This window comes from Selaginella moellendorffii, unplaced genomic scaffold (assembly GCF_000143415.4).
Source record: "Selaginella moellendorffii unplaced genomic scaffold, v1.0 SELMOscaffold_75, whole genome shotgun sequence".
NCBI lineage: Eukaryota > Viridiplantae > Streptophyta > Lycopodiopsida > Selaginellales > Selaginellaceae > Selaginella > Selaginella moellendorffii.
Window position 1 is genome coordinate 845171 of NW_003314336.1, and position 23909 is coordinate 869079.

The 23909-nt window shown below is 50.1% G+C and overlaps 10 protein-coding genes across 12 annotated transcripts; 3 read left to right on the top strand and 7 right to left on the bottom strand.

Moving 5' to 3' along the window:
- Nucleotides 1–31: 31 nt before the first annotated feature.
- Nucleotides 32–2837, bottom strand: LOC9662580 (3-oxoacyl-[acyl-carrier-protein] synthase II, chloroplastic). 2 transcript variants are annotated; one of them, XM_024660567.1, is made up of 13 exons: nucleotides 2366–2837; nucleotides 1911–2134; nucleotides 1647–1850; nucleotides 1428–1538; nucleotides 1275–1370; nucleotides 1165–1210; nucleotides 1015–1094; nucleotides 885–953; nucleotides 747–831; nucleotides 529–683; nucleotides 392–472; nucleotides 278–337; nucleotides 32–207 (listed from the first exon to the last, which is right to left on the bottom strand). In XM_024660567.1, the coding sequence occupies exons 1-13, from the start codon at nucleotides 2775–2777 to the stop codon at nucleotides 82–84; spliced, it is 1749 nt and encodes a 582-aa protein (XP_024516335.1). In that variant the 5' UTR covers nucleotides 2778–2837; the 3' UTR covers nucleotides 32–81. The 2 variants fall into 2 exon arrangements, with proteins under 2 accessions (XP_024516335.1, XP_002986735.2); XM_002986689.2 differs by having other exon boundaries at nucleotides 1911–2137.
- Nucleotides 2838–2852: 15 nt separating this feature from the next.
- LOC9662581 (glutaredoxin) lies at nucleotides 2853–3876 on the bottom strand. The gene is made up of 5 exons (XM_002986690.2): nucleotides 3582–3876; nucleotides 3435–3508; nucleotides 3283–3354; nucleotides 3198–3224; nucleotides 2853–3111 (listed from the first exon to the last, which is right to left on the bottom strand). The coding sequence occupies exons 1-5, from the start codon at nucleotides 3845–3847 to the stop codon at nucleotides 3038–3040; spliced, it is 513 nt and encodes a 170-aa protein (XP_002986736.2). The 5' UTR covers nucleotides 3848–3876; the 3' UTR covers nucleotides 2853–3037.
- A 48-nt stretch (nucleotides 3877–3924) lies between these two features.
- Nucleotides 3925–8495, top strand: LOC9662582 (kinesin-like protein KIN-5C). The gene is made up of 23 exons (XM_024660564.1): nucleotides 3925–4122; nucleotides 4183–4312; nucleotides 4394–4552; nucleotides 4610–4950; nucleotides 5008–5146; nucleotides 5201–5298; nucleotides 5359–5515; nucleotides 5568–5637; nucleotides 5684–5760; nucleotides 5811–5864; nucleotides 5915–5995; nucleotides 6048–6159; nucleotides 6208–6294; nucleotides 6346–6521; nucleotides 6578–6739; nucleotides 6790–6897; nucleotides 6949–7107; nucleotides 7162–7245; nucleotides 7301–7506; nucleotides 7557–7658; nucleotides 7714–7823; nucleotides 7889–8040; nucleotides 8097–8495. Exons 1-23 carry the CDS (start codon nucleotides 4058–4060, stop codon nucleotides 8346–8348), a joined length of 3081 nt encoding a protein of 1026 aa, XP_024516332.1. The 5' UTR covers nucleotides 3925–4057; the 3' UTR covers nucleotides 8349–8495.
- A 6-nt stretch (nucleotides 8496–8501) lies between these two features.
- On the bottom strand, nucleotides 8502–11976 carry LOC9660433 (cullin-1). 2 transcript variants are annotated; one of them, XM_024660565.1, is made up of 18 exons: nucleotides 11602–11976; nucleotides 11440–11539; nucleotides 11203–11388; nucleotides 11105–11152; nucleotides 10851–11054; nucleotides 10724–10801; nucleotides 10575–10664; nucleotides 10445–10525; nucleotides 10292–10390; nucleotides 10147–10233; nucleotides 9948–10097; nucleotides 9840–9895; nucleotides 9670–9790; nucleotides 9451–9612; nucleotides 9250–9393; nucleotides 8978–9196; nucleotides 8754–8921; nucleotides 8502–8697 (listed from the first exon to the last, which is right to left on the bottom strand). In XM_024660565.1, the coding sequence occupies exons 1-18, from the start codon at nucleotides 11739–11741 to the stop codon at nucleotides 8596–8598; spliced, it is 2235 nt and encodes a 744-aa protein (XP_024516333.1). In that variant the 5' UTR covers nucleotides 11742–11976; the 3' UTR covers nucleotides 8502–8595. The 2 variants fall into 2 exon arrangements, with proteins under 2 accessions (XP_024516333.1, XP_024516334.1); XM_024660566.1 differs by lacking the exons at nucleotides 8502–8697; nucleotides 8754–8921; nucleotides 8978–9196 and having other exon boundaries at nucleotides 9275–9400.
- Nucleotides 11977–11997: 21 nt separating this feature from the next.
- On the top strand, nucleotides 11998–14366 carry LOC9662583 (protein ABC transporter 1, mitochondrial). Its single transcript, XM_024660568.1, has 9 exons — nucleotides 11998–12448; nucleotides 12499–12721; nucleotides 12805–12957; nucleotides 13006–13164; nucleotides 13223–13382; nucleotides 13431–13540; nucleotides 13599–13715; nucleotides 13770–14153; nucleotides 14223–14366. Exons 1-8 carry the CDS (start codon nucleotides 12051–12053, stop codon nucleotides 14142–14144), a joined length of 1695 nt encoding a protein of 564 aa, XP_024516336.1. The 5' UTR covers nucleotides 11998–12050; the 3' UTR covers nucleotides 14145–14153; nucleotides 14223–14366.
- On the bottom strand, nucleotides 14150–14842 carry LOC9660434 (thioredoxin-like protein CITRX, chloroplastic). The gene is made up of 4 exons (XM_002986692.2): nucleotides 14713–14842; nucleotides 14519–14650; nucleotides 14391–14471; nucleotides 14150–14336 (listed from the first exon to the last, which is right to left on the bottom strand). Exons 1-4 carry the CDS (start codon nucleotides 14815–14817, stop codon nucleotides 14181–14183), a joined length of 474 nt encoding a protein of 157 aa, XP_002986738.2. The 5' UTR covers nucleotides 14818–14842; the 3' UTR covers nucleotides 14150–14180.
- On the top strand, nucleotides 14827–16656 carry LOC9662584 (ATP phosphoribosyltransferase 2, chloroplastic). Its single transcript, XM_002986633.2, has 11 exons — nucleotides 14827–15015; nucleotides 15080–15139; nucleotides 15200–15313; nucleotides 15378–15443; nucleotides 15505–15612; nucleotides 15666–15749; nucleotides 15832–15933; nucleotides 15987–16100; nucleotides 16162–16242; nucleotides 16297–16422; nucleotides 16477–16656. Exons 1-11 carry the CDS (start codon nucleotides 14836–14838, stop codon nucleotides 16570–16572), a joined length of 1131 nt encoding a protein of 376 aa, XP_002986679.2. The 5' UTR covers nucleotides 14827–14835; the 3' UTR covers nucleotides 16573–16656.
- Nucleotides 16657–19612: 2956 nt separating this feature from the next.
- On the bottom strand, nucleotides 19613–21571 carry LOC9660435 (cAMP-dependent protein kinase catalytic subunit PRKX). Its single transcript, XM_024660569.1, has 8 exons — nucleotides 21477–21571; nucleotides 21113–21417; nucleotides 20898–21056; nucleotides 20566–20838; nucleotides 20399–20511; nucleotides 20066–20348; nucleotides 19803–20012; nucleotides 19613–19753 (listed from the first exon to the last, which is right to left on the bottom strand). The coding sequence occupies exons 4-8, from the start codon at nucleotides 20626–20628 to the stop codon at nucleotides 19637–19639; spliced, it is 786 nt and encodes a 261-aa protein (XP_024516337.1). The 5' UTR covers nucleotides 20629–20838; nucleotides 20898–21056; nucleotides 21113–21417; nucleotides 21477–21571; the 3' UTR covers nucleotides 19613–19636.
- Nucleotides 21473–22910, bottom strand: LOC112341079. Its single transcript, XM_024660550.1, has 6 exons — nucleotides 22825–22910; nucleotides 22639–22767; nucleotides 22413–22574; nucleotides 22172–22352; nucleotides 21754–22108; nucleotides 21473–21701 (listed from the first exon to the last, which is right to left on the bottom strand). The coding sequence occupies exons 2-6, from the start codon at nucleotides 22714–22716 to the stop codon at nucleotides 21473–21475; spliced, it is 1005 nt and encodes a 334-aa protein (XP_024516318.1). The 5' UTR covers nucleotides 22717–22767; nucleotides 22825–22910.
- LOC112341083 (cAMP-dependent protein kinase type II-beta regulatory subunit-like) lies at nucleotides 22905–23908 on the bottom strand. The gene is made up of 6 exons (XM_024660570.1): nucleotides 23694–23908; nucleotides 23566–23646; nucleotides 23408–23497; nucleotides 23208–23354; nucleotides 23099–23131; nucleotides 22905–23045 (listed from the first exon to the last, which is right to left on the bottom strand). Exons 1-6 carry the CDS (start codon nucleotides 23876–23878, stop codon nucleotides 23021–23023), a joined length of 561 nt encoding a protein of 186 aa, XP_024516338.1. The 5' UTR covers nucleotides 23879–23908; the 3' UTR covers nucleotides 22905–23020.
- Between the last annotated feature and the right edge of the window lies 1 nt (nucleotide 23909).

The following is a 23909-nucleotide window of genomic DNA, read 5'->3' on the forward strand; positions in this document are numbered from 1 at the left end:
GAAGGTAAGTGGTTGACGTAATACGGTTTCGTTTTTTGCAAAGAGTTTTGATTATTTTAAAAAGAGCACACGGAAGTCTTTTTACTTCTTTGCTGGATACGGCGCAAAAATAACAGACGAGTTGTGTCCGCCGAAACCGAACGAGTTGGACAGGGCCACTTTGACGTCCAGCTTCTGTTTGTTGGCACCAACGATTACCTCCATGTTCTGCGAAGACCGTCAACGAGCAACAAATTGTTATCAAAGCGATCGTAATCTAAAGGCTGAGATTACTTACCACGTCCTTCTCGGGTGTATCGATGTTGATTGTGGGATGCACCCATCCACTTCGGATTGCCTAGAACACACACGCACTTTTCACTTTAATCCTGAAACATTTGAAGGCAAGTACCTGAATCGTTGCAATCGCCTCAACACCCCCTGCTGCTCCTAGCAAGTGCCCTGTCATGGACTTCGTGGAGTTGACTTTAATCTGCGCCACAACGCAAATGAGCGTTACTGAATGAAGCTCGTTCTGTTGAAGAGTACCTCGGAATTACTGCCGAAGCACCGCATAATAGCCTTGTACTCCTGGACATCGCCAGCCTGGGTGGAAGTTGCATGAGCATTCACATAGTTGACGTCTTGTCTATCGACGCCAGCTTGGGCCAGCGCCTTCTCAATGCAGAGCAAGATACCCGCGCCTGCTTGAACACGGTTATAAAGAAGAAACTCAAAAAGAAAAGGGAAAAAAAAACATTTAACACCTTCGGGATGGGGCTCCGTCATGTGATACGCATCGCAAGTCGAACTTCCGCCTAGAAACTCCGCATATATCTCGGCACCTCGCCTCTGCATTGTTTAGATTGTTCACGCTCCTCGACTGCAAACGTTCAAAGACCCACCTTGGCGTGTTCCAACTCCTCCAAGACGAGGACGCCCGCACCCTCCCCCATCACAAACCCGTCTCGGCCCTGCAAAACCATTGCTACATAGTAAAAACTCTGCCACTGTGCACAAGTGCATGCAACTCACCTCATCCCACGGGCGAGAAGCTCTTGATGGTTCGTTGTTACGCTGAGACAATGCCCTGCAGGCAACAAATCCTCCGAGGCCTATAGTGGATGAAGTTGAGCAGTCAGTTCACGGAGCAACGCTGGACACGTAGTGTCCAGAATGACATACCGATAGGAATGATGGCTGCATCAGATCCACCAGCAAGCATCACGTCCTGTGCAGAAAGGCTTTCTATAATTGTGTCAAAAAGATTCTAACTCGATCAAATCTCTCGTTACCGCTTCGCCTCTGACAATGTGATTGGCGGCGCTCAACATGCAATAGTTGCTGGTTGCACAGGCCGTCGAGATGGAGTAGTTCGGCCCCATCCAACCCTGGTCAGAAAATGAGATCCCTTAACTCTGTGTTTCGCCGTTCCAACGCGTACATACCAGATCCATCGCTAACATCGCGGAACCCATATTTGTTGTCGCAAACGGAACACAAAACGGGTTCATCTTGCGGTATGACACTCTGAGAGCCTCGATTGCATCGCTAAACACCTGGCACAACGCAAGGGAAAAACAGAGCCACGACAAGAGTTAAGAGTAGACTAACAACAGAAAGAAAGAGACTTTAGTGGTGACACACACACACACACACACACACACCTGCATGCCTCCCATTGCAGAACCAATGAGAACCCCGCACTTCGTCTTGTCGAGCTGGTCTATCACGTCCCGAGTCATTCCAGCGTCCGCTACAGCTTTCTTGCCAGCCGTGAGCAAGTAGAGCATGAACTTGTCCATGCGCTTACAAAACTTGGGGGCCACCCAGCCATCGGGCGAGAAGTCTTTGATCTCGCCGGCAATCCTCTGGTGCAAAGAGACAAGAGTAAATCAAACAAAGAGTGAATCGAGTTCCAGGATCCTCACAGTAGGAAAATCTTTGCAGTCGAAGTTCTCGATCTCTGTTATTCCACTTGTGCCGCGGAGCAGATTCTCGTAGAAAGCATCCGGCTCGTGTCCAAGGCAGGACACAACACCCATTCCCGTGACAACGACCCTCCGTTTCTTGGTCGCCACAACTTTCCTCTCCACGCTCTCCTTGACAGGTTGCACAGGTTGCATAGGTTGAACAGCCACTGCCATGTTTCTTCCTGCTGCAACCCATAGCGAATCACTAGTTAGTATGAGCAACCATTCTCCCAATGCAAAATCCAAAATCTCATTCTCGTGCGTGCGTGCATGCATGCATGCATGCAACCAAGGCTTGCAGGCTGAGCTCGCCACGATCGACTTAGCAGCACTAAGTGGTACCAGTGACAGGCAGCACCAAGTCAAACAAGAGCAGTGACCTCGATACGAATGCGATGGAAATGCGAGCGTACCTGGCGCTGCTGCTGTTGCTCGAGGACCTCGTCTCCTAGACGGCCTGGACGACGACGACGACGACGACGAGGGAGCGGCAGCGAAGAAGGAGGGAGACCACTTTGCGGAGCGATGGTACTCGGGGCATGCCTCGAAAGAGAGGCACGATCCCAATCCCGACAGACCTGATTCGTAAAGCGCGACCACAGCTCCTGCCATGGATGTTGGGGGGGGGGCGGCGGCGGCGGCGGTGGCGGTGGCGTGGAGCTGCTGTAGATCGCGAGCTCGTCGCCGGGATCTCCTGCTGCCAGCGGGAGGCGGAGCCATTGAAATGGAGGAGGAATTGAGGTCTCCGCCGCAGATCCCATGGGTGAGGCACGCCGCAATCAGCCACGTACACAAGGGTGCGGCTGCTGCGCCCACCATTGCCATTGCTCGTGGTTGCTCCTCTCCTCCTCCTGCCTTCCTTCTCCCTGCGCCTAAATAACTAGTAGGAATAGTAGGCTGTTTTAATTTTAAGGTCTCCGTCTCCCACGTTATTTATTTTTATTGAAACTCCAGTGAGCCAATGGCGACACACACATATCCCTCCTCGTCCGCTCATTTCTCTCCTCTCGCCTTTGTTGCTGATAAGCAGCTCGCTCAGTGGCTACACGACGAGCCCCCTAAAACCCTCTCAAATCTCTTTTTATTCATCCCTGCATTTGAGCCTTGGCACCCTGCAGCATCGGGATGAGCTTCCCCTGACTGTGAAGGCGGTGCGTATCTGTAGACAGACAGATTGGAATTGGAAGAAAGAAAAGGAAGTCATTCTACGGTAAAACAAGATCCAAGTACTTGGTTGTAACATACCATCACATCCCCCGACATGCTTTCCACCTGAGAATGCCACGGAGGGAGGAATTCATTAGACAAAGCAAGCAAAGAGTTTGCTCACCAATAAACACGTTGGGCACCGTTGATTGCCCGGTCATTCTTTTCAAGGCTGCCTGGACGTCCGCCTCCTCAACTAAGACACAAATCCAAAACAAACCATCAGATCTTCGAGTCGGATCCAAGAGACGAGCTACAGAGAGAAAAACCAGTCACCGAGCTCGTCCAATTCCACGACCACCACCTTCACTCCCAGCTTCTTAAACAGGCCCTTCACCTTGCTGCAATAGCTGGTCTCAACACACAAATCAAGTCCCGAGTAAAATAACATGAGAGAAAGAAACTTTGAAGGAGAAAACTTACGGGCACCACGACTTGGAGTAAATGACAACGGGATTGTGCTCGTTCTTGCTCTTGATGAGATCATCCGTTTGAGACTGGGAGCTAGACATACTCTTCACCACAACGGATCGCCCGATCTCCCTGTTTTGCCGTCGAAGGAGCCGGAAATCCGTGGTGCGATGCCGGCATTGCATCGCATTTGGTGAAGGATTGACGCGATTCGCCCATGCCTCGCCCGCGCTCCCCTTGACTGCTACCGCCCTTGGAGCACACAAGGAGGAAGCCATGCCCTAAAATGCGCCCATAGGTCACGGGTTCGACACTCTTTAGCCCCAATCGTTTGAAATATTTCTTTCCGTTGGAGCCCTGATAGCCTAAAAGCTTTGGCGAGGCGGAGAAGCGGGAAAGTGGTGTCTTGCTCGTGGCTGTCTAGGTTAGGGCATCCATCGATCGACGCAGCTGTGGCGAGCAGGATCGCAAGCTTCTCGCCGTCGGCCATGGCGGGCCGCCACGAGAAAGACAAGGACAAGGGCGTCAATGTCCAGGTTCTACTGCGATGCAGGTAAGAGAATGCTTGATCTGGCCTCCGCCGCTGCCCATCTCTCTGTTCTTGCTACTCCAGGCCCTTCAATGACGACGAGATCAAGGCGAATGCGCCCCAAGTCATCTCTTGCCATGACCAACGCCGTGAGGTCACTGTGTACCAGAACATCGCCAGCAAGCAAATTGACAGGACATTCACATTTGACAAGGTGCCTCGTCCCTTTCTCTCTTTCCTTTTTTCCCTCTTTGCTCTTCCGCCGCGAGGAAAGCTCAAACCCACGTAAGTGCAGGTCTTTGGTCCTTCTTCTCAGCAGCGCGATTTGTATGATCAAGCAATCATTCCCATTGTGAACGAAGTTCTCGAAGGCTTCAACTGTACCATTTTTGCGTATGGACAGACCGGAACGGGGAAAACTTACACTATGGAGGGAGCAGGAAGAAAACCCAAGGTATGAATATCGATGCCTTTCTTATCTAGAATGTCTATCTCATCTTTATGGTTCCAGAGCGGGGAACTCCCTTCTGAAGCTGGAGTTATTCCAAGAGCGGTTCAACAAATCTTTGACACGCTAGAAAGCCAGAATGCCGAGTACAGTGTCAAAGTCACGTTTCTGGAACTTTACAACGAAGAAATCACAGACTTGCTCGCACCTGAGGAACTTTCGAAGGTGATGGGAGACGAGAAGCAGAAAAAGCCTTTGGCTCTGATGGAGGACGGGAAGGGAGGAGTACTTGTCCGGGGTCTTGAAGAGGAAATCGTGACCAGTGCAAACGAAATTTACAGCCTTCTTGATCGGGGATCTTCTAAAAGGCGAACAGCAGAAACGCTTCTAAACAAGCAATCGAGGTACGCCCCTAGAAGGTTCTGGCTAAGTACGAATCTGTATTCTTTGTGTTGTTGCAGCCGTTCACATTCCATATTTTCAATCACGATTCATATCAAAGAAGCAACACCTGAAGGCGAGGAGTTAATAAAATGTGGCAAGCTGAACTTAGTCGACTTGGCTGGCTCAGAGAATATTTGCCGCTCTGGAGCTAGGGAGGTGAGTGTGGCTCTAGTCAGTGATCATGACATGACTCCCATGGTTTGTTGTCAGGGGCGTGCTAGAGAAGCCGGAGAAATCAATAAGAGTCTACTGACGCTTGGACGGGTCATAACTGCCCTTGTTGAACATCTCGGCCACATTCCATACAGGTTAGTGACTGTGACTACGAAGAAACGACTGCTTGCTAAATATAATGGTGCTTTGAGCAGGGACAGTAAGCTCACGAGGCTTTTACGAGACTCTTTGGGCGGCAGAACAAAAACGTGCATTATTGCCACCGTATCTCCGTCTGTGCACTGCCTAGAGGAAACACTCAGCACGTTGGATTATGCTCATCGAGCTAAGAACATCAGGAACAAACCAGAGGTACGAGCATTGTAAAATGTTACCGCAATTCCGATCTCTTCTCTTGGCATAGGTTAATCAAAAGATGATGAAGTCTGCACTGATAAAGGACCTCTATGGAGAAATTGAAAGACTGAAATCAGGTGGGGTCTTGTTTTTCTCTTATGTGTTTACTGATTTATGGAGCAGAGGTTTATGCTGCTCGGGAGAAAAATGGCATCTATGTGCCTCGTGAACGCTACTATCAAGACGAAGCTGACAAGAAGGTATGATTTTCGACTCAACCTTCATGCCTTCTAGAAGAGTTTCTTGTCAGGCAATGACAGAGCGTATTGAACATATGGAGTACGAGATTGAAACGAAAGACAAGGTAAAAATGACCTGTATTTCCGACATAATATGTGTTTTTCTTCGCTTCAGCATCTAGATGAGATTCAAGAGTTATGTGAACGAAGGCAACAGCACAACACCGAACTACAAGCAAAGCTTGTCGAGACGCAGGTTTGATTTTTGTTCTTATTGCTATATACACTTCAATATTCGTGGCTTTCAGGCTAAACTTGAGGAAACTGTCGAAACTCTTTCGACGGCAAAAGAAAATCTTAGGCAAACCCTTTACGCAGTTCATGGTCGTGAATTTGTCATTTCTCGGCAACAGGATGCAGGTTTGTTGTATTTTCCAATTTAATAGTTACACAAACTTTCTGCTGCAGAGACTGTTCTGGTCGAACAAGCGTGCAAGCTTTGCGGCGACTTAGAAACCGCAGCTAAGGAGATTGACGGTTTATTCCAAAAAATAGGTGTGTTGGTTGCAAGTTTATTGGGTATCACTATCGTTATACTTTGTTCAGAGAGAAAGGGCACGTTGGAGTCGTACAACAAAAAACTAGTCGGGACGTTTCGTGAAGAGCTTTCTGTGCACCTTCAGTCCCTAAATTGTTCGTTAGGCACATTTTTGTCTCAGCAGCAAAAGCAATTGCAAGCGCTTGAACAACAACTGGGAAGTTTCATGTCTTCCAGGAATGAGGTGCGGCTGTTATTTTGGTTCCGCATTGATTTTGATTTTCGTTTCTGTGTTTCTAGAATGTTGACGATTTGAAAGAGAGGTTGGAAGGCTTGAAGAGAACCTGTTGTTCTAGACTTCAGTCTGTTCATGGTATTGTTGGTGAACACCAGCAAGATGCCGTTCATACTTTGGACAAGATTCAGACAGCTGTTTCAACTCATTACGCTTCTACTTCAGATGTAAGAACTTTTTCTTTTTACTTGTTTTATATTTTGTGTTCGTGTTTCAGCTACTTTCTGCCGTTGCTTCACAAGCCGATGGAACTCTGGAAATGTTCGAATCGCATCTTTCTGAGCAGCAGCGTGAACTGGCTTTGTTTGCACAGCAGCAAAGAGAGGTCTGTGTTCACCTTATTAGAATGATCTTGAGTTAACTATCTGCTGCGCAGAGCTGCCGTCACAATGCAGAAGCTGCAAGCGCGGTCCTGACTCTGATGGTGGAGTTTTGTGGGAAGTTGAGAGAAGATGTTACTGAAATGGGTCGTATGATTGATGAAACTCATAAGACTCGCCATGAGCTGCTTTCTGGCCTTTCACTCGAGTATCAGGTGCGTTGAGCATTTATGCATAAGATCGATCTGATTTTTAACTTCTTACGACAGGAAATGTCTAAAAGAGAAGAGAAACACCTGCAAGACGAAATCAGCACCTTGCTGGTTAGTGTTATGGACCGAAGTAAGAAAATGGTAATGTCCAGTATAATCTTTGATAGCTTTAGTTTAATTTACTTTCGTGGTGTAGGTGGCTGAGCGGATCAACTCTTTGATGGAGGCATCTGCAAAGGATACACAATGCATACGCAAAAGTGTTCTTGACGCTCAAGTGGCCGTTTCCCATACAGAGGACCGTCTCAACATCTTTGTAAAGGAAGCTGATGTCAATGCACGTGATGCGTCTGCTTTGCTGGCAGCCAGACACTGTCACATGGAGGAGCTTCTTCAGCAAAGGTACATTTGCGTTGAACATATTTGCGCTGAGCTGATCCCCTTATTCCCAGTGTCAAAGACACCGGTGTTGCCGCAGACAAATGGAAATCGTCCTTGGGCTCTTTGCGAGTTCTTGGAGAAAACAACGTTCCTGTTGTTGCTGCAATATTCGAGTTCGTTTTGCCGTTCAAAGCTTCCTGTGCATGGTAATATCTACGTTTGTTTCAGGGAAGCGCACAAATCGGAGTGTCTATTCTCGACAACCTTGGGCGCCGCAAACATGTTGGCACAAGAAGAAGTGTCGTCGGAGATAGGATCCATTTCGACGCATACCAACAGTAAGCTTCTTCCTCCCTGTGTAGCTAGCTGCCAGGTACATTCTTTTAACTCTTGGTATATACAGATGTCCATGCCACTGAGCATGAGGTGCTCTTGAGTGTCCAATCGCATATTGGATCGCATTGCCGACAGCTGAAAGACATGGAAATGGAGCACACCAAGAGCGTGGAAGAAATAACGGGCACCGCGGACACGTATCTGTCAAGCAGATATAAGGTACACTTGGTTACGTCCTGAGCTTGTTAACTAACAACTGACTCTCTGCTTGGCAGGAGGATCAACCGACGTGTACGACACCAAGAAAGCGTTCAATCGAGATTCCTACGAGCGCGTGCATTCAGCAACTACGAGCACCACACTCGGATGTCCTGCTGCAGGAGTTTCAAGACAAGCACAGCCCCAGGAAGCATCCAAGGCAAGAAAATGCCATGGCAAAAGAAGGCGCGAAAGCATTCACATCCTTGGAAGCAGCCAAGCGGGAAACCAGGATTCCTCTCACTGCAGTAAACCGTATGGAGCTCTAGAGAGGCTGAGAAGGTACCGCAAGCAGCTAGTTACGATTCCTTGTACAATAATTTATAGGATGGACGTTGGCTAGCTCGCCACTCGAATCCTACGGTTTTCTCCCGTGTCTTTTTATTTTTTTGCTTCTTTAAAGACTTCTTCCTTCATTACGATAGCGTGTAAAGTCGTCGATTTTTATAGTCAAGAAAAGAGGAAAAAGAAGAAAAAACCATCCAAAATGAATACACGCGATTTTTATCAACAGCCTCACGCCAGGTATCTGAACATGTTGGGATTATCCTTGTCCCGTTCCAAATACTCCCGGGCAATGAGGTCCTCCATCCGCTTCTTTATGATCTTGAAATCGGGCTGTTTCAGGAGTATCCAGATGAGCGAAGCAAAAAAAGAAATTGACAAAAGTTTACCTTGAACATCCTCCCTAGTTGCTCAACGCACTCGAGAACAAGCTGCTGGTGCGGAAGCACTTTCCGGCTCTTCATTATCCGAACGATGGAGGCATCGATCGCATAGCGCCTGTCCTTGTCCACGTCCTCGATGACTTTCTTTTTCTCGTCCATTGGAGGCAGCGGGATCTGGAGTCACAAACGTCTTAAGATCACAAGACTGCAAGATATTTTAGACAGCTTGCCTTGATTCGGCGCATCTTGTCCGTGAACTTGTTGTTGAACTCAAAGGTGTCGCTCCCACTAACTGTCTTGGTGTTAGGCTCCTTGTTGAGGATCTTATACTTGGCACAAGACAGCGAATGTAAAAGTCGGACGATATCCTCGTCGGTAAGGTTTAGCTGCCCTTTGATATCTGAATAGCTCAGCCTTTCGGCAGCATTGAACAGCAGTAGTACGGCAGCCTGCGAGCATTGCATGTTTTTAGGTTTGTATGCTCCATAAGGAAAAGGCTCACCTGGTACGTTGTGACAACGAGCTCTATTTGCTTGGGTTCAAACTTCCCAACAATGTTGCACGTTCCCAGGGAATATATCCAGGTCAGCTTTCTGTGCTTTGTCTTGGTTTGGTAGAATTCCTTGAATGTCTCAACACACTTGACCTGCAAGCTGCCGATTGAGCATCGTTATCACAAACAAAACGAGACAATGCACTGTACCATTTCGGATGGTAAAGCAAGGTCTGAAGACTTGTAGCTCGGCCAAAATCCTGTCGTCAAGACCGTCACCGTCAGGTCAATACCCGGGTTGGACTGAGGATTCTCGGACAGATACTCCTCGAAGAGAGTTTGGTTCTCTCTCGCCAGGGTCAAATCAGTAACCTGAATACATGCGTGAGTCATGCGTGAACCAAAGTGGTAAGACTGATGGATACATACCATACCCTCCATCTTCGATGTAAACTGACCACCGCATTGTTGTTTCAACTTGGTCAGTATGCTGCGTTCGTGATCGTCGTTCGCACTCTTGTCAAAGAGAAGCCTCCGCGCAAGCTTCTTTCTGGATATCAAAGTGTCAGAAACTAGAAATGAAGAACAGCTTTTGTAACCTGTAAAACTCCGCAAAGAGGTCCTTGTCGCTGATATACGCGAGAAGTTTGACGACCTGTACCGTTTTGCTACATCAGTACAAATCAGTGACAGCTTCATGAGCATACCTTCTCGAGCGTATCTTCAATGGCTTCATCGCTAAGCTTTTCACTCCCGCCTTTCTTCAAGAGGTTATCGCAGAAAGTTGCTAGCAACTCAGCACTTGTGCTTCCCCCAACACCTTTGTTGCAGAAGACCTCAAATGCTTCTTTCAAAGCCTAAAACAAAGGACACGTTGTTTAAACTAGGAAAACGTTCGCAAGTTACCTTGTGGAAAAGGGAGTGATTAACAAAGCACTCGCTGACATATTGCAAATATTTGTCATGCAGCTCAATCACTTTCCGAACAAAAGCCTGGGGAGAACATTTAAGATATAGCATCTATGGACAAAATTAAAAGGCGACACAATACCTGCTCCTGGACACCAACAGTATCCTTCTTATCAGCCTTTTTGCTGCTGGCCGCATCTTCAGCTTGCTTGACTAGTGTAGTTCCCTCCTCCGTTACGTGCTGTCATACACACACATATATCAATTGTCAACAAAGATTTATTACACGCAATACCATTCGAAAGATTGCAGCAACGGGCTCCAACCCTTTCGGGATGCGACAGAAAAGCCTGTACATTCTCGATAAATCTTCCACCTGGAGAATCAATGTTAGTCTGCTGAGCCACAGAGGAGTGAAATCGTACTTTGTCGTCCCTTAACAAAGCATGGCAGCCAGAATGTTCCTTCTCAAGGAGCTGTTGCTCGTACTGTGAAAGCAACTCTTGTTGTACTTTCTGCTCACCACACAAACGGTCCTTGTGAAATCAGTTTTCGAACCACAAAAATCATTTACCTCGAGTAGCTTCGATTCACTGCTTGAGTGCAAGTAGTGTCCAACTCTTTCCTTCTCCCTTTTCAGGCATTCCTCCGCCTGCAATGCGACAAATGTGTATGGCGAAGACAAGAATGCACCTCGATACCTTGAGCATGTAGTCCGGACAAGAGTCCTCCTCAATCCATGACGCTGCTTTTCGAGAGTAGTATGCCGCGGTGTCTTGTAGCATGGGAGCCTCGAAGTCAGCTTCATACGCCTCCATGCTCCCCATGCCAATCTCCACAAAGATTCCCAGAACATTTTTAAGCAATGCCCTGTCAATTTGTTCGCCTTCACGCTCTCTGTCGATCTGTCGGCAACTCGTAAGTCATGTAAAACGACACACAAGTTTCCACTTACCAAGGTGATCACAGCATCTTTCACGTTGTTTTTCATTTCTTGATACACCTGTAAGCGAGCGGTAAGCCAAAGCAGCTCAAACGAAAGAGAATACCAACCAAGTCCCTAAAACACATTAGTCCAACTTCACCGAGGGCTGGAAGCGAGCGTCTAGCAATGAAGTAGCGGTCCAAGTAGTTAAAGAAGCGAGAGAGCCATCGGACCATTATCTTGTGGTTGTCCCATCGTTGGACCAGCTCCCTGAGCATGAACTCGTTGTGCTTCTCTCGGAGCGCGGGCATCACCTGTGATTGACAGTGTTAGCAGCTGCAAGAAACAAAGCGTACCATCAGTACCATGGAATTGATGTACTCCTCAAAAGCTTCTCTGTATCGATCATAGAGCTGCTGCGAGTAGTCCTGGGGAGGCTTTTGGGTACACATGTTGTAGATAGTCCTGCAGTGACAGAAAAGGGAAGTGTCGGTCAGATGGAAAGAGGAGAGAGAGGAATGGCATACGTGTAAAGCATGGCATACTCCTCCGAGTTGAATTGCTGCTCCGCCACTCCCTCGAGCAGATTGATCAACTTGGTGATGCCCTTCTGCATGAACGCCCATCCCTGCTCCAACTCGATTACCTTCCTATCGTTCATCGTCATGGCTGCCGAGCCTAAAACCCTACAATGCCCCGCCGGACGACCTAAGGAGCCAAGCGCCTGCGCCGCAGCTTACAGTCGCGGATCTCCAATTCTTCGCTGCTCCATGCGCCGCCAAGCTCGGCGCAACCACGCAGCAGCTTGAGCCCTCTTCCCTCCTTCGGCCACAAACCCTAAAAATCGGAGCCTTAGCTTGGCCTATAAACGCCGCGTTCTCTTCCCGACCTTTCCTCTTAAATTTTTTTCCTTTGGGGTTTCTTTTTGCCCTTTGCCTGGGCGTGAATTTTTAGGTCTAGGCTAGGGCACGAACGAATGCTGCAGGATGCGGCCAAGCTGGCGCTGGGCTGCGCATTGGTGGCGCGCGAGCTCCTCACCTCCGCCAGATCCTCCTCCTCCTTGCTCGTCTCTCTCACTGATCTCGCCGGATTGACCAGGGGCCGCATCCATCACGCCATCACGGCGCCTGTGGCATCGCATCACCAATCGCCACGCCAGGAAGCTGAGGTACGAGTAGAATCGAAGCAGAAGCCCATCGATGCGGTGGACGGTGAGAGAATTTCAGTGGCGCCACCGCCACCGCCGCCACTACCGCCACCACCGCCGCCGCTAACAGCCGGTAACGAGCATCTCTCCCAGTTCAAGCTCGCCCGCAAGGTGAGGAAGCCGCGAGAGAGGCGCGTCCCATCGACGCCCATGGGCAGGATCATGGGGTGAGTCTAGTTTCTATCCAGAAGAACAACTAAACTTTCCTCTGTGACAGCTTTGCTGGAATGGGAGCTGGGCTTGCATGGGGCACTGTCCAGGAATCCGTGAAACGAGCGTGGTCTGGCCAGGGGCAATCCGGTGGCGATGCGCTGCTCTCCCCGTTCCTGAGCGACAAGAATGCCGAGCGTCTTGCTCTTGGCCTGTGCCGGATGCGCGGGGCAGCTCTCAAGCTCGGACAGATGCTTAGCATCCAGGACGAGACGATCATTCCTGCACCGGTAGTTTCTTGGTGGTAATTTGCAAAAGGGCCCTGCAGTGCTTGTGAGTGCTCATTAACTCTCTTTTCCTTCTTTTGCTGTAGATTTTGGCTGCTCTCGAGACTGTTCGTCAAGGTGCTGATGTTATGCCCAAGCAGCAGTTGCATGAGGTGCTTGTCGCTGAGCTCGGGCCGGAGTGGAGAGAACGTTTACAAATTTTCGATGATCAGCCTATGGCTGCTGCAAGCATTGGACAGGTGCGACTATTGTCATTCTTTTCTTGTCTCATTGCTTTCTCGCATCAGGTCCACCGAGCAACGTTAAAAGGAGGTCAGCTGGCGGTGATGAAGATACAATATCCTGGCGTTGCCAAGAGCATTGACAGTGACATAGACAATGTCAAATGGCTGCTGGAGCGCACCAATCTTTTGCCCCGGGGTTTGTACCTTGACCAGGCTATCAAGGTGAGATTTGGATAAACAGGAACGCTTTACAGGATCGCTTGAGCCTTAGTGTATATAGGTTGCGAAATCTGAGCTGGCGTTGGAATGCGACTACTATGTGGAAGCAGCAAGTCAGAAAAAGTTCAAGGAGTTGCTAGCAGGCGAGCAGGAGTTTTATGTTCCCGTCGTGTATGACGAGTTGAGCAGCAAGCGCGTGTTGACAACTGAGTTCGTGCCAGGTACAGACAAAGCATGTAGTTTGGAAAGCTCACACTCCTTATTTGCAGGTGTTTCGATCGATAAGGTTGCGACAATGGAGCAGAGCGTTCGGAACCACGTAGCCAGTCAGCTTTTGAACCTGACCTTGAGGGAGCTGTTTGAGTTTCGCTTCATGCAGGCAAGCCTACTTTTTCTTCCCCTCCTGTTTCTAACTTATTTAACTGTTGTCTTCCCAGACGGATCCAAACTGGAGCAACTTCTTATACGATGAGGGTTCGAAACGGATCAACTTGATAGATTTTGGTGCTGCTCGACACTATCCAAAACGCTTCGTAGACGACTACTTACAAATGGTAATCCAGGACTGCATTTCGTTCTCCTATCCTACTAACAGACTAGCGCATCAGGTTATGGCGTGTGCCAACAGAGACCGGGACAAAGTCGTGGACATGTCCATCAAGCTTGGCTTCTTAACCGGCGAGGAAGCAGACGTGATGCTGGATGCACACACGGAGGCAGCGTTTGTGGTCGGCCTGCCGTTTTCAGAGGATGGAGGCTACGACTTCCGCAGTTCAAATCTCACGTCCCGCGTCTCCGCGCTGGGGGCGACGATGCTGAGACATCGCTTGAAGCCACCACCCGACGAGGCCTATAGCCTCCACAGGAAGCTGTCTGGAGCGTTTCTGGCATGCATCAAGCTCGGGGCAGTGGTGCACTGCAGGAGAATGCTACTCGACGTCTACCACAAGCATGCTACGGCAGTGGAAGCCGTGGCAGGCTAACGAGATGAGGTGCGTGTGCGTGTATTCCATTCCATTTTACAGGAAGATCTCACTCACTTTGTCTCTCTGGACATCCAGTTCTTGCTCAATAATGTCCCGGAGCACCTCGAGAGGTAGCAGGCCTTCTGTCCGGACGACTGGATCCCTGTCCAGGTTTTTGGTCACAAACAGCAGCGTCGGCAGTCCTCGCAGCTGAGAATAAAAGTCGCATTTTTTTGGCCAGCAAGAGTGTCTTTTTCAGTTTACCTGGAGCTGGTGGGCGAGCTCGTACTCCTCATCCGTGTCCACCTTGAGAAACTGGACTTTTTTGGAGAACTCGACCGCGAGCTGAGAGGAAAAGATGGGCGATGGAAGGATGAAACTCGACAGCTTACTTGTTCCAGCGCTTGAGCCATTGGAATGCACGGGCCACACCAGGTTGCGTAGAAGTCCACCACCGCGGGCAATTCCAACCGGCCTTTGCTGCCAAAGACGAGCTTCTCGAGCTCCCGGGCATTCACCTTCTTCTGCGCCAATGCAATGCAGCTCCAATCCAACCCATGAGAGGAAGAAACTAGCATTGCATTACCACTCGGTAGTCGCCATACTCGACGTACTTGATCCTCCGCTTGGCGGGCGGCCCTGACGCTGGCGGAGGCTGGCCATAGAGAGCGGTGGTGGTGGCGACCAGCATTTGTTTAAACCCTAAATCATGGGAGGAGGTGTGGCCATGGCCGCCGTCTTCAATGTGGTCCAGGTGGAGCGAGTGCCCGGCCCCTGGGACGTCTCCTCCTCTTCCTCCTCCTCCTCAGGCTCCTCCTCGCGCACGACTGTGCGCTTGGGACTCCCCAGCAAGGGACGAATGGCCGAAGGGACCCTCAATCTCCTCAAAGTCTCTCAAGTTTTCTTCTAAGTTTCTTGGCTCTAATGTGGCTTGTGTTCTTCCGTGTGTCTAGGAATGCCACCTCTCCGTGTGTAAGCCCAATCCTCGCCAGTACGTGGCCGACATCACCGAGGTATGTACGATCCTGTGATTTTGCAAATCTCACTCGTGCGTGCGGTCGTTCGTGATCCAGCTCCAAAATCTGGAAGTGTGGTTCCAGAGGGAATCGGATGTGGTGAGGAAGATGCTGGCCGGCGACATTGATCTGGGAATCGTGGGCTACGACGTGGTTGCGGAGCACGGCCAGGTGAGTGTCGCTCGCTCGTTCGCTCGCTCGCAAGTCTTTAGCGCCTTTCTCTTTCTCTGGCCAGGACAACGAGGACTTGGTTGTCGTCCACGACCAGCTTGGGTTCGGCGAGTGCCATCTCGGCCTCGGCGTAAGTTCCTGGTTGTTTTTTCCATCCATCAAGTGGCTGATTATCTTGCTGTGCTGTGTAGATTCCCAAGTATGGCATCTTTGAGAACGTTTCCTCCGTCTCAGACTTGGCTGCCATGCCGCAGTGGACGTCAAGCCGTCCGTTGCGAATAGTGACTGGCTTCACTTACGTAAGACGATGAGTTTCTCGCTGAATAGCAAAGAAGAAATTCCCTTTTTGCAGCTCGCTAGTCGCTTATTGAAAGCCAAGGGACTGGAGCACATCCAGCTCTCCACTGCGGATGGCGCATTAGAAGCGGCACCGGCTGTAAGAAGATTTCGGAGCACGTCCACCAGTTGAAGCTTTGCGCGCTTCCTTCTAACACAAAAACCGTCGTTTGTCTCGTCAGATGGGAACGGCTGATGCGATCCTGGACCTTGTCAGCAGCGGGACGACGCTGCGAGAGAACAACCTCAAGGAAATCGAGGGTGGAACGCTCATCAAAAGCCAGGTTCCATGTTTGCTTTCAAACCAGTCTCGTCTCCACGCTCGAGTTTTGTCCAGGGCGTGCTGGTTGCGAGCAAGCGAGCGTTGCTCAAGCGCAAGGGTGCCCTGGACGTGACGCGGGAGATGCTGGAGCGCTTGGAAGCTCACCTGCGAGCCAAGAGTCAGTTCCTGGTAACTCTTTCGCTTTGAATCGCATTTCATGTCTTGGGTTTCCTTATGACGAACGACGTAGCTGACTGGAAACATGCGTGGGGAGTCGCAAGAGCATGTTGCCGAGCTTGTCCTTCGGCACACACGCCTCTCGGGCCTCCAGGTAAAAGAGTAAAAACACTTTTTTTCGCATGATTTCCTTTCACTTTTCTTTCAGGGGCCTACGATCAGTCCGGTGTATAGCCTTCCAGATGCTGGTGATGGTGTCAAGGTGCAGTACTACGCGGTGGCAATCTGTGTGCACAAGAGGCAACTCTACGATGCGGTGAACGAGCTGAGAAAGGTAAAAGCTCAAAGCATACAGAACCAGTGTCTCTGAGCTTTCTTGGTGTTGCAGATCTGCGGCAGCGGCGTCCTTGTTTCGCCCCTCACGTACATCTTCGACGAGGAGCCTCCCAGATGGCGGCAGCTGCTCGCCACCCTGCAAGAGTGACTCGAGAACAAGACATTATTTGTGCGCAATAAACGGTTGCGGGAAATAGATCCAAGGAATATGCGGCGCGGCCTTGTCATGGCATATTCCGTGTTCTTGTACGCTGGGATTCGCAGGGACAGGCGTGCGTGGCTGCCATGGACGACCGAGACGAGGAGCGAGGCATCACTTACGACGGGGACGAGTTCTTTGATCTGGACGGCTCCGGCAGCGATGACGACGGGCGAATTGTGATGCCCACAAGCGGGCAGGCCACCTTGACGCTGGGACGCGACAGGGTGCTGCACATATCCATCCCCAGGAAGCGGAGGCGGCCGCTGGAGATTGTCTTGGAAAGAGGATCGGGGTCACGCGATCAAACAATACCCGCGGCTGCGGAGATTGGTGTGGATCGACGAGATCACACGGTACCCGAGCCTGAGGAGATTTGGGTGGATCAACAGGAGCACGAGTCTTCTTCTGATTCTTCCGACAGTGACCCGCGCGGAGTTGACGATGACAAGGTCTGGAGTTTGCTTCCGCGGCCAGCACCCGCTATACGTTCGGAAGCAAAGATCGATCTTGCGCAGCAGTCCAAAGTCCGCCCCGTGGAGAATGCCGAAGGAGAAGAAGAGGAGGTTTATGATGCTTTGGAAGCGGAGGAGGTGGCGGCCGAGCCGAGCTCAAAGGTGGTGGGCTTTGCAGCACAAAGCGAGGACGATGACGAAAACGTTCAGGAGGTGGCGACTTCTCCAGCAGCAGCCGATGGTGATACTGTAAAGAACGAAAGTTCAAAGCTGGTGAGGTTTGTAGCAGCAGCAACTGAAACACTTGTATCGGATGATGATGGGGACGAGGACGAGTTTCAAGAGGCGAGCACAAGAACCTTGAGGTTTGCAGCGATAGAGAAACCCCTTGCAACATCGGCCAAGAGGGCAGTGAGATTCCACGCACCCGAATTCGACGAATCAGAAGAAGAAGAAGACGAAGAGAAAGAACAAGTGAAGCTGGTGAGGTTCGCCGACGCCGCAGCCACACCCAAGAAGAAGAAGTCGGTCCGTTTCGCCCGCGGCACCAGTGGCGGCAGCAGTCCCAGCAAGGCCAAGGTCCGGTTCGACGACGACGATGGCCCCGGCGAGAAGAAGAAGGCGTCGCTCGAGTCGCCAAAGGTGGTGAGGTTCCTGCTGCCCACAATCGACGCGGTGTCCGGCAAGCCGCGCATGCGCATCTTCCTGCCCGGCGTCCAGCGGGTGCGGCGCAACACCATCAAGCACAGCACCGTCCGAGTGTACCCAGACCCGCCACTGTGGCTGGTGCTCCGGCTCATGGAAACGGAGCGCTTCCGCCACTTCTCGGGCCGCGGCCGCGGAAAGGCGTGCCACATTCTGGGCGTTGCCGGGACCATTGTCTCCGCGCTGGCGCTGCTCGTCTGCATGGTGCTGCTGGCGCTCTACTTTCACCTCCGCCCGCGCATCCCCCACCTCCGCATCGACGACTTCGACGTGTCCGTCATGTACGAGCTGCTGGACGAGGACACGCTGTTGATGCAGCAGGTGGAGGACCGCGGGAACTACTACTTCTACAAGGGCATCGTCTACGGCATGTTCATGGTGAGCTACCGCAACCTCAACAGCGCCGTCGACTTCTACAACTATTACGTGGAGAGCTCCGTCTTCTACCAGGGCCATTTCATGGGCAAGTCGCTCGTCCACAACTTCATGGTGCCGCGCAAGTCGACCATGCCGCTCCAGTTTGTGATCTACAACGAGCTGCTGGTGCCGCTGCAGGTGGGCTACACCATGCTCAAGCAGATTGCGACGCTGCGGGTGGACTACGTGTGCGAGTTTATCATCAAGGCGCGGATGTCGACGCTAGGCAGCATCATCACGTCGCGCTTCTTCTGGCACCGGGTCCGCTGCTCCATCGAGATGACCGACGAGAAGATCGACCGGCTGTGCAGGGACTACAACTACTGATGATGGAACCCGGTTGCGCTGGCGGTTGAACTTGTAGCTAGCCTACGTGGCATTTCCCATTCTTATAACCCGAGCTTCAGCTTCTCCGAAAACGTATGGAGAAGACCACCACCACTCGGAGTGCCGCCGTCCTCATTGTCGATGGCCAGGACGAGAAAGCGGACAGCGCCTCCAAACTGGAGGAGCGTCGCGGTGCCATCAAAACAACAGCACCCCCGCCTCCAGCCCTGAAGAAGAAAGCAGCCTCGAGCTCGAAAGCGGTGGCAGTCCCCGCCACCCCTGCTAGTACTACCGGAGACAAGTCGGTAAGATTCGTTCTCACCGGCAAGGACGGCTCCACTCGAGTGATCCGGTTCCCGGGGGGCGTCCTCCGCAGCGTCAAGATCGGCAAGATCCCCGTGTATCCGCTGCCGGTGGTCCTGGGCCTCATGGAAACGCAGCGCTTCGCACACCTGACCAGCGCCACCCGCCGCCGCGCCTGGAGCGCGCTCTCCTCGGCCCTTCTCGCCGTCTCGGCCCTGCTGCTCGCTGTCGCGCTCGCCATGCTGCTCGTCTACCTCCACCTCCGCCCCCGGATCCCCCACCTCATGATCAAGGACTACAACATGGGCCTGGACGTGATCGCCATTGACTTGCATCGCAGCGGCCTCTACTTCTCGTACGAGCTTGACTTTGATGCCGAGTTCTTCATTGACTACCACAACGTCAACGCCCGCGTGGACATCCACAACGAGTACGTGGAGTCGACCGTCTTCTACCGCGGCACCCCCGTCGGCAAGGCGATCGTGCGCCAGTTTGTGGTGCCCCGGGCCACCCGGCTGGACATCCTGGTCCACGTGGAGCTCACCACCACGCCCCTGGAGCTCAACGTCGGCTACACGCTCATCCGGGACATCGAGAACTTTGAGATGGTCTGCGAGCTCGTTGTCAAGGCCAGGATGACAACCGTCGGGAGGCTCAAGTCACCTCTCGTCTGGCTCCGTGTTCGCTGCTTCATCCTACTGCTCCACTATCAAATTATGAGCCAAAACTGCCGAAACTTCAACTTCTGAGACCGAATGCTACGCGTACTTACCGTGGATAGACAGAGAAAAAAATGTACCAGAGGCTCAGAAAATGTCGTCCCACTTTGTGTTCGAAGGGTCCACCGGCAAGTCGTCCATGGGATCGCTTGGTTCGTCGGGTATGCACAGGCTGGTGTAATTATCTAGTTTTGCTGGAATCATCTGCAGAAGGGAAATGTAGAGTGAGTTGCATGAGTTCAGTAAACCTTACAGGAGGCTCTTCTTTTTGCCGGAGCAGCAGCTGAAAATTAACTGACTTGGCGAAGAAGGGGTGCTCCTTGATGTCGGCAGCTCCTCGCTTTCGACAGCCGAGCCGCGTCTCAGGATTCGGGTCCAGCAGTTTCCGTACAATATCAGCAGCATCTGAGCTAACATAGGGTGGAAACTTGACACGTCCGTCTATGATCCTTTGAAACACTAACTGGACGAAACACCGTGCAAAGTCAGGACGTAAACCAGAAAATACTTGATTACCTGCGGAGGATCTTCCCCGCGATTAAAAGCGCTTGTATTCGTTATCAACTCAAAGATGAGGCAGCCTAGAGCCCAATAATCGACAGCCTTTCCATGTCCCTGTCTTCGAATTATCTCCGGTGCCATATAATCTGGAGTCCCACACATGGAGTAGGTTCGTCGATTGTAGATACGCTTGGCAAAACCCATGTCAATAAGCTTTGGATAGCCGTTGTCTCCTATCAGAGTGTTTTCGGGCTTCAAATCACGGTAAACAATTCCTTTTCCGTGCATGTATTCCAGCCTGTGCTTGACAAGTCAACACGATTGTAAACAAAGACATACTCTACTTACGCCAAAAGAACAGCACCGGCATAAAATGATGCCTCAGCCTCCCTCAAAGGCCCAACTTTCTCCATATGAAAGAATAACTCGCCTCCCGTGGTCAGCTCTTGAAGCAAGTAAATCTGCATGATACTCAGAAATTTCAGCTCCAAGAAATAAGTTCAACTGTGACTTACATTCTTGTCATCCTTGTAGGTTCGAATAAGCTTGGTGATAAACGGATGGTCCATTTCAGTCATAAATAGTTTCTCATTTCTGAGATGTTCTTCCTCCTGGAGTCTTATGACCTGGATCCAAACATGCTTGAATGATAAAATATCGAACTGGCTAACAGCACGTAAAAGGGCTCAGATATTGACGTATTAGAACCTTTGCCTTGCTGACACACTTCAAAGCATAATACTCGCGTGTCCGTCGGCAAAACACCAGCTTCACTTTGCCGAAGAGCCCTGCATACACACAACGAGCTTGCGTCAGGAGATAATAAAGCTCAATTACAAGCTGTGACCTGTTCCGATAATTCCAAGTTCTTCCAAATCCTCATATCCAATTGTTTTAACAATCCCCTTTAATTCATTTTCCTTTTTACGATTTTCAATGAGCTCCCGGAGCGGTCCAAAGTTTGCCTCCAGCACTCCCTTGTCCAGGTAGAAAAGCTCTGCTCCTCCTGTAGATATCGTGCCTTTTAAGAAAATGCCCGCTACGGACACAAGGATAGCAAACCTGGTCTGTTGGCATCCATTGTTCCCGCAACCATGGTGGAAGGCCTTGGCTCGTCATCCAAAAGAGCATTCTCTCCAAAATATGATCCCTTAGATAGAAGAATCTGGTCCCCCTTCTGTTTGCTCCCATCGGGTGTGGGAGTATGTACTGTTTCGATCACTGTTCCCTTGCTCACGATGTATAAACGATCACCGGGGTCTCCAGCTCGATACAACATTTCACCAGAATGTAGCTTTCTCACGCCCATGGAATGAGATAATAAGTCTATTTCTGAGCCAAAAAGGTAGTCTAAGCAATGTATTTTCCTGTGACAAAGCACTCGTGTAAGATAGAGTAAATAAAAGCAAGAAAGACTTGGCATTACCCGAGTACTTTGGTATTTGTCAACCGGGTGAGTAACTCTTGAATAGGGCCAAGAATTGAAGTCAGCTTCGCAATAGTCACGGATAAACATATTGCCCTGGAAGATTCCACCACAGATGTTGTTTTGCAAGGTGGCCAGTAGCTTTCATCTTTTGCGCTTGCACGAGTTAAAAGGCATTCATCTCCAAAAACACCATAGGTCGTGAGAGTCCAAGGAGAGCTACAACTGCACAATCAAAGTAACGAGTTAAAATGAAAAACTGGAACAGCCAACCCACCCAATACTCTGACGAGGACTTCCACCTTTTCTAACTTTAGTCGATCCACCAAGGCCCTGTGAAAGACTGAGCAAGTCCTGGGTAGTCAGTGCACCCGCGACAACGTTGCTATTTCGTGGAGATTGAGGTGTACTGCCGGACTTAAGTAGTGAACCAAGCCTGCTACCCCAAAAGCCAATACCAGAGTCCCTTGGTTCCCTCACGTTTTGTCTAGAGGTGTAGGAAATATGGCTGCCACGCGGTGTCATCACCATTTCGTCGTCAGCAGACTTGGAAAGACATATAGTCCCGTTCTGAACCACGTAAATTCTAGCTTCAGGCCCCAAAACGTCACCACATTTTGTAATCTCTTCGCCTTAAGAAAGCAAAACGTATCAATAAGTGAGCTTTCAGTAGAATTAAAATAGCCTTTCAGTACCTGCGACGTGAGCGGTATCGTCAAAGTGACGGGCTAGACTGTAAAGTTGTTCAGAACTTAGCTCCAGAAATGAAGGCAATCTCTGTAAACCAAGCGCAACAAGCTGCACTTGGAGGTCCTTCCTAATATCATTAAGAAGTGCCTCAGTGAATAAACTCCGTTCAATAACAATGACAGATGTCTGGAAATCGAACACGCTTATGTTAGTCGGTATCCCATATGAGAATGTCGGACAGCTTACATGGTCAGAGGAAGCAATGAAATTCCACGAGATGACCGTCTCGTCGTTGAGAATAAGTGCCTCACCAAGTATTTCCAACCGCTTCATAACAGCAACAGTTTCACCACGAGAATTACGAGATGAACCTCCAGCTGCACCCCAACTTATTCTAACCTGTCCTTCCTGGATAATATAAATCTGAGAGATGAAAACCTGGTTACAAATGAATGAAAAAACACATAGTTACCCTATCCATAGACGATCCAGCTCGTAAAATAAACTGGCCGCGACGATATGTCTCAACTTCAGCCTGACTGCTAAGCATGACAATGTCTCTCGTCGCGACCTTCTTCAAAACAGGAGCTTCTCGCAGCACCTTTTGAAACAAGATTTTAGTACCAATAACGAGCACGAAAAAGTTTCAGTAGTATACCAGCGATTTAAACAGTCATTGCAGAATGGCACCTGTGCGACTGGTGATCCAGCCAAATGACGGCTCATGATGGACTTGAACGTTGTACGGTCTACAGCCCACACAAACGCATTTGTTGTGGCTTTGACTGTCGCATTCCGGAGGCTGTCATACATGAGAGCAAGCTCTCCAAAGAAATCTCCCGGGCTTTTCCTTGTCACAAGCACGGGTGCTTCTCTCCCCTGAAGCTATGCAACATGAACGCGAGGACATGAAGCATGGAGCAAATCTGTACCTTCCGGACAAGAACGTCAAATTCCCCAACGTCCTGTAAAGACCGATTGAAAACATACAATGTTAAAGGCCTCAAATTTTAGAAAAGATTTGTGCATGAGGTAACGGACCTTTCAAGACTTACAATGACATAAAAATTGTCTGCAGGATCCCCTTGCTTGATAATGTTTTGTCCGGATAATACTCTGATGTCCTCGAAAGCATCCACAATTTCCTCCCTCAAGCTAGGTTCCAGATCACCGAAAAGAAAACTTGCGCTGCATGATCAGCTCATGACCAGTATTTTGTGTTGTTTGGCATATATATGCACCTTAAAATCTTGCGAAGATGCTCCCTAGTGCCTTCTGACTTCGGAATGATTCTTCTGGTATAGGCTTGCACTTTCTGAAGTCCTTTATCTCTGCACGGTGACTGAGTGAGAATAAACTAAGTCATATGGTTCATTACCAGATCTACAGTGCTAGTTACCGTATTCGTTCACGCCGTTGTTTCTGAAGAACACCTTTAACAGCCAATTTCCATGACTCTGACCAATTCCGATCCTGGCTCCTGAAACGAGATACGAGATACAATAACAACACCCAATTTAACCAGACCTCTTCGGAAGGAAATCAGCAGAAATGCTTTCTGGCGACGTGTCTCCATCTGCTGCATCCCCCTGCAACTCTGATGCTTTATGAAAACCACTGAGGTCGCCTGCCGAGTCTTCCTGTTCAGGATCCTGTTGCTTAGTTTGCAGGTGTGTAAGAAGGCCCGCAAATAGTTCCACAACTTGTTGCATGTCCCATGAATCGACAGCAAGATTCAGAGGT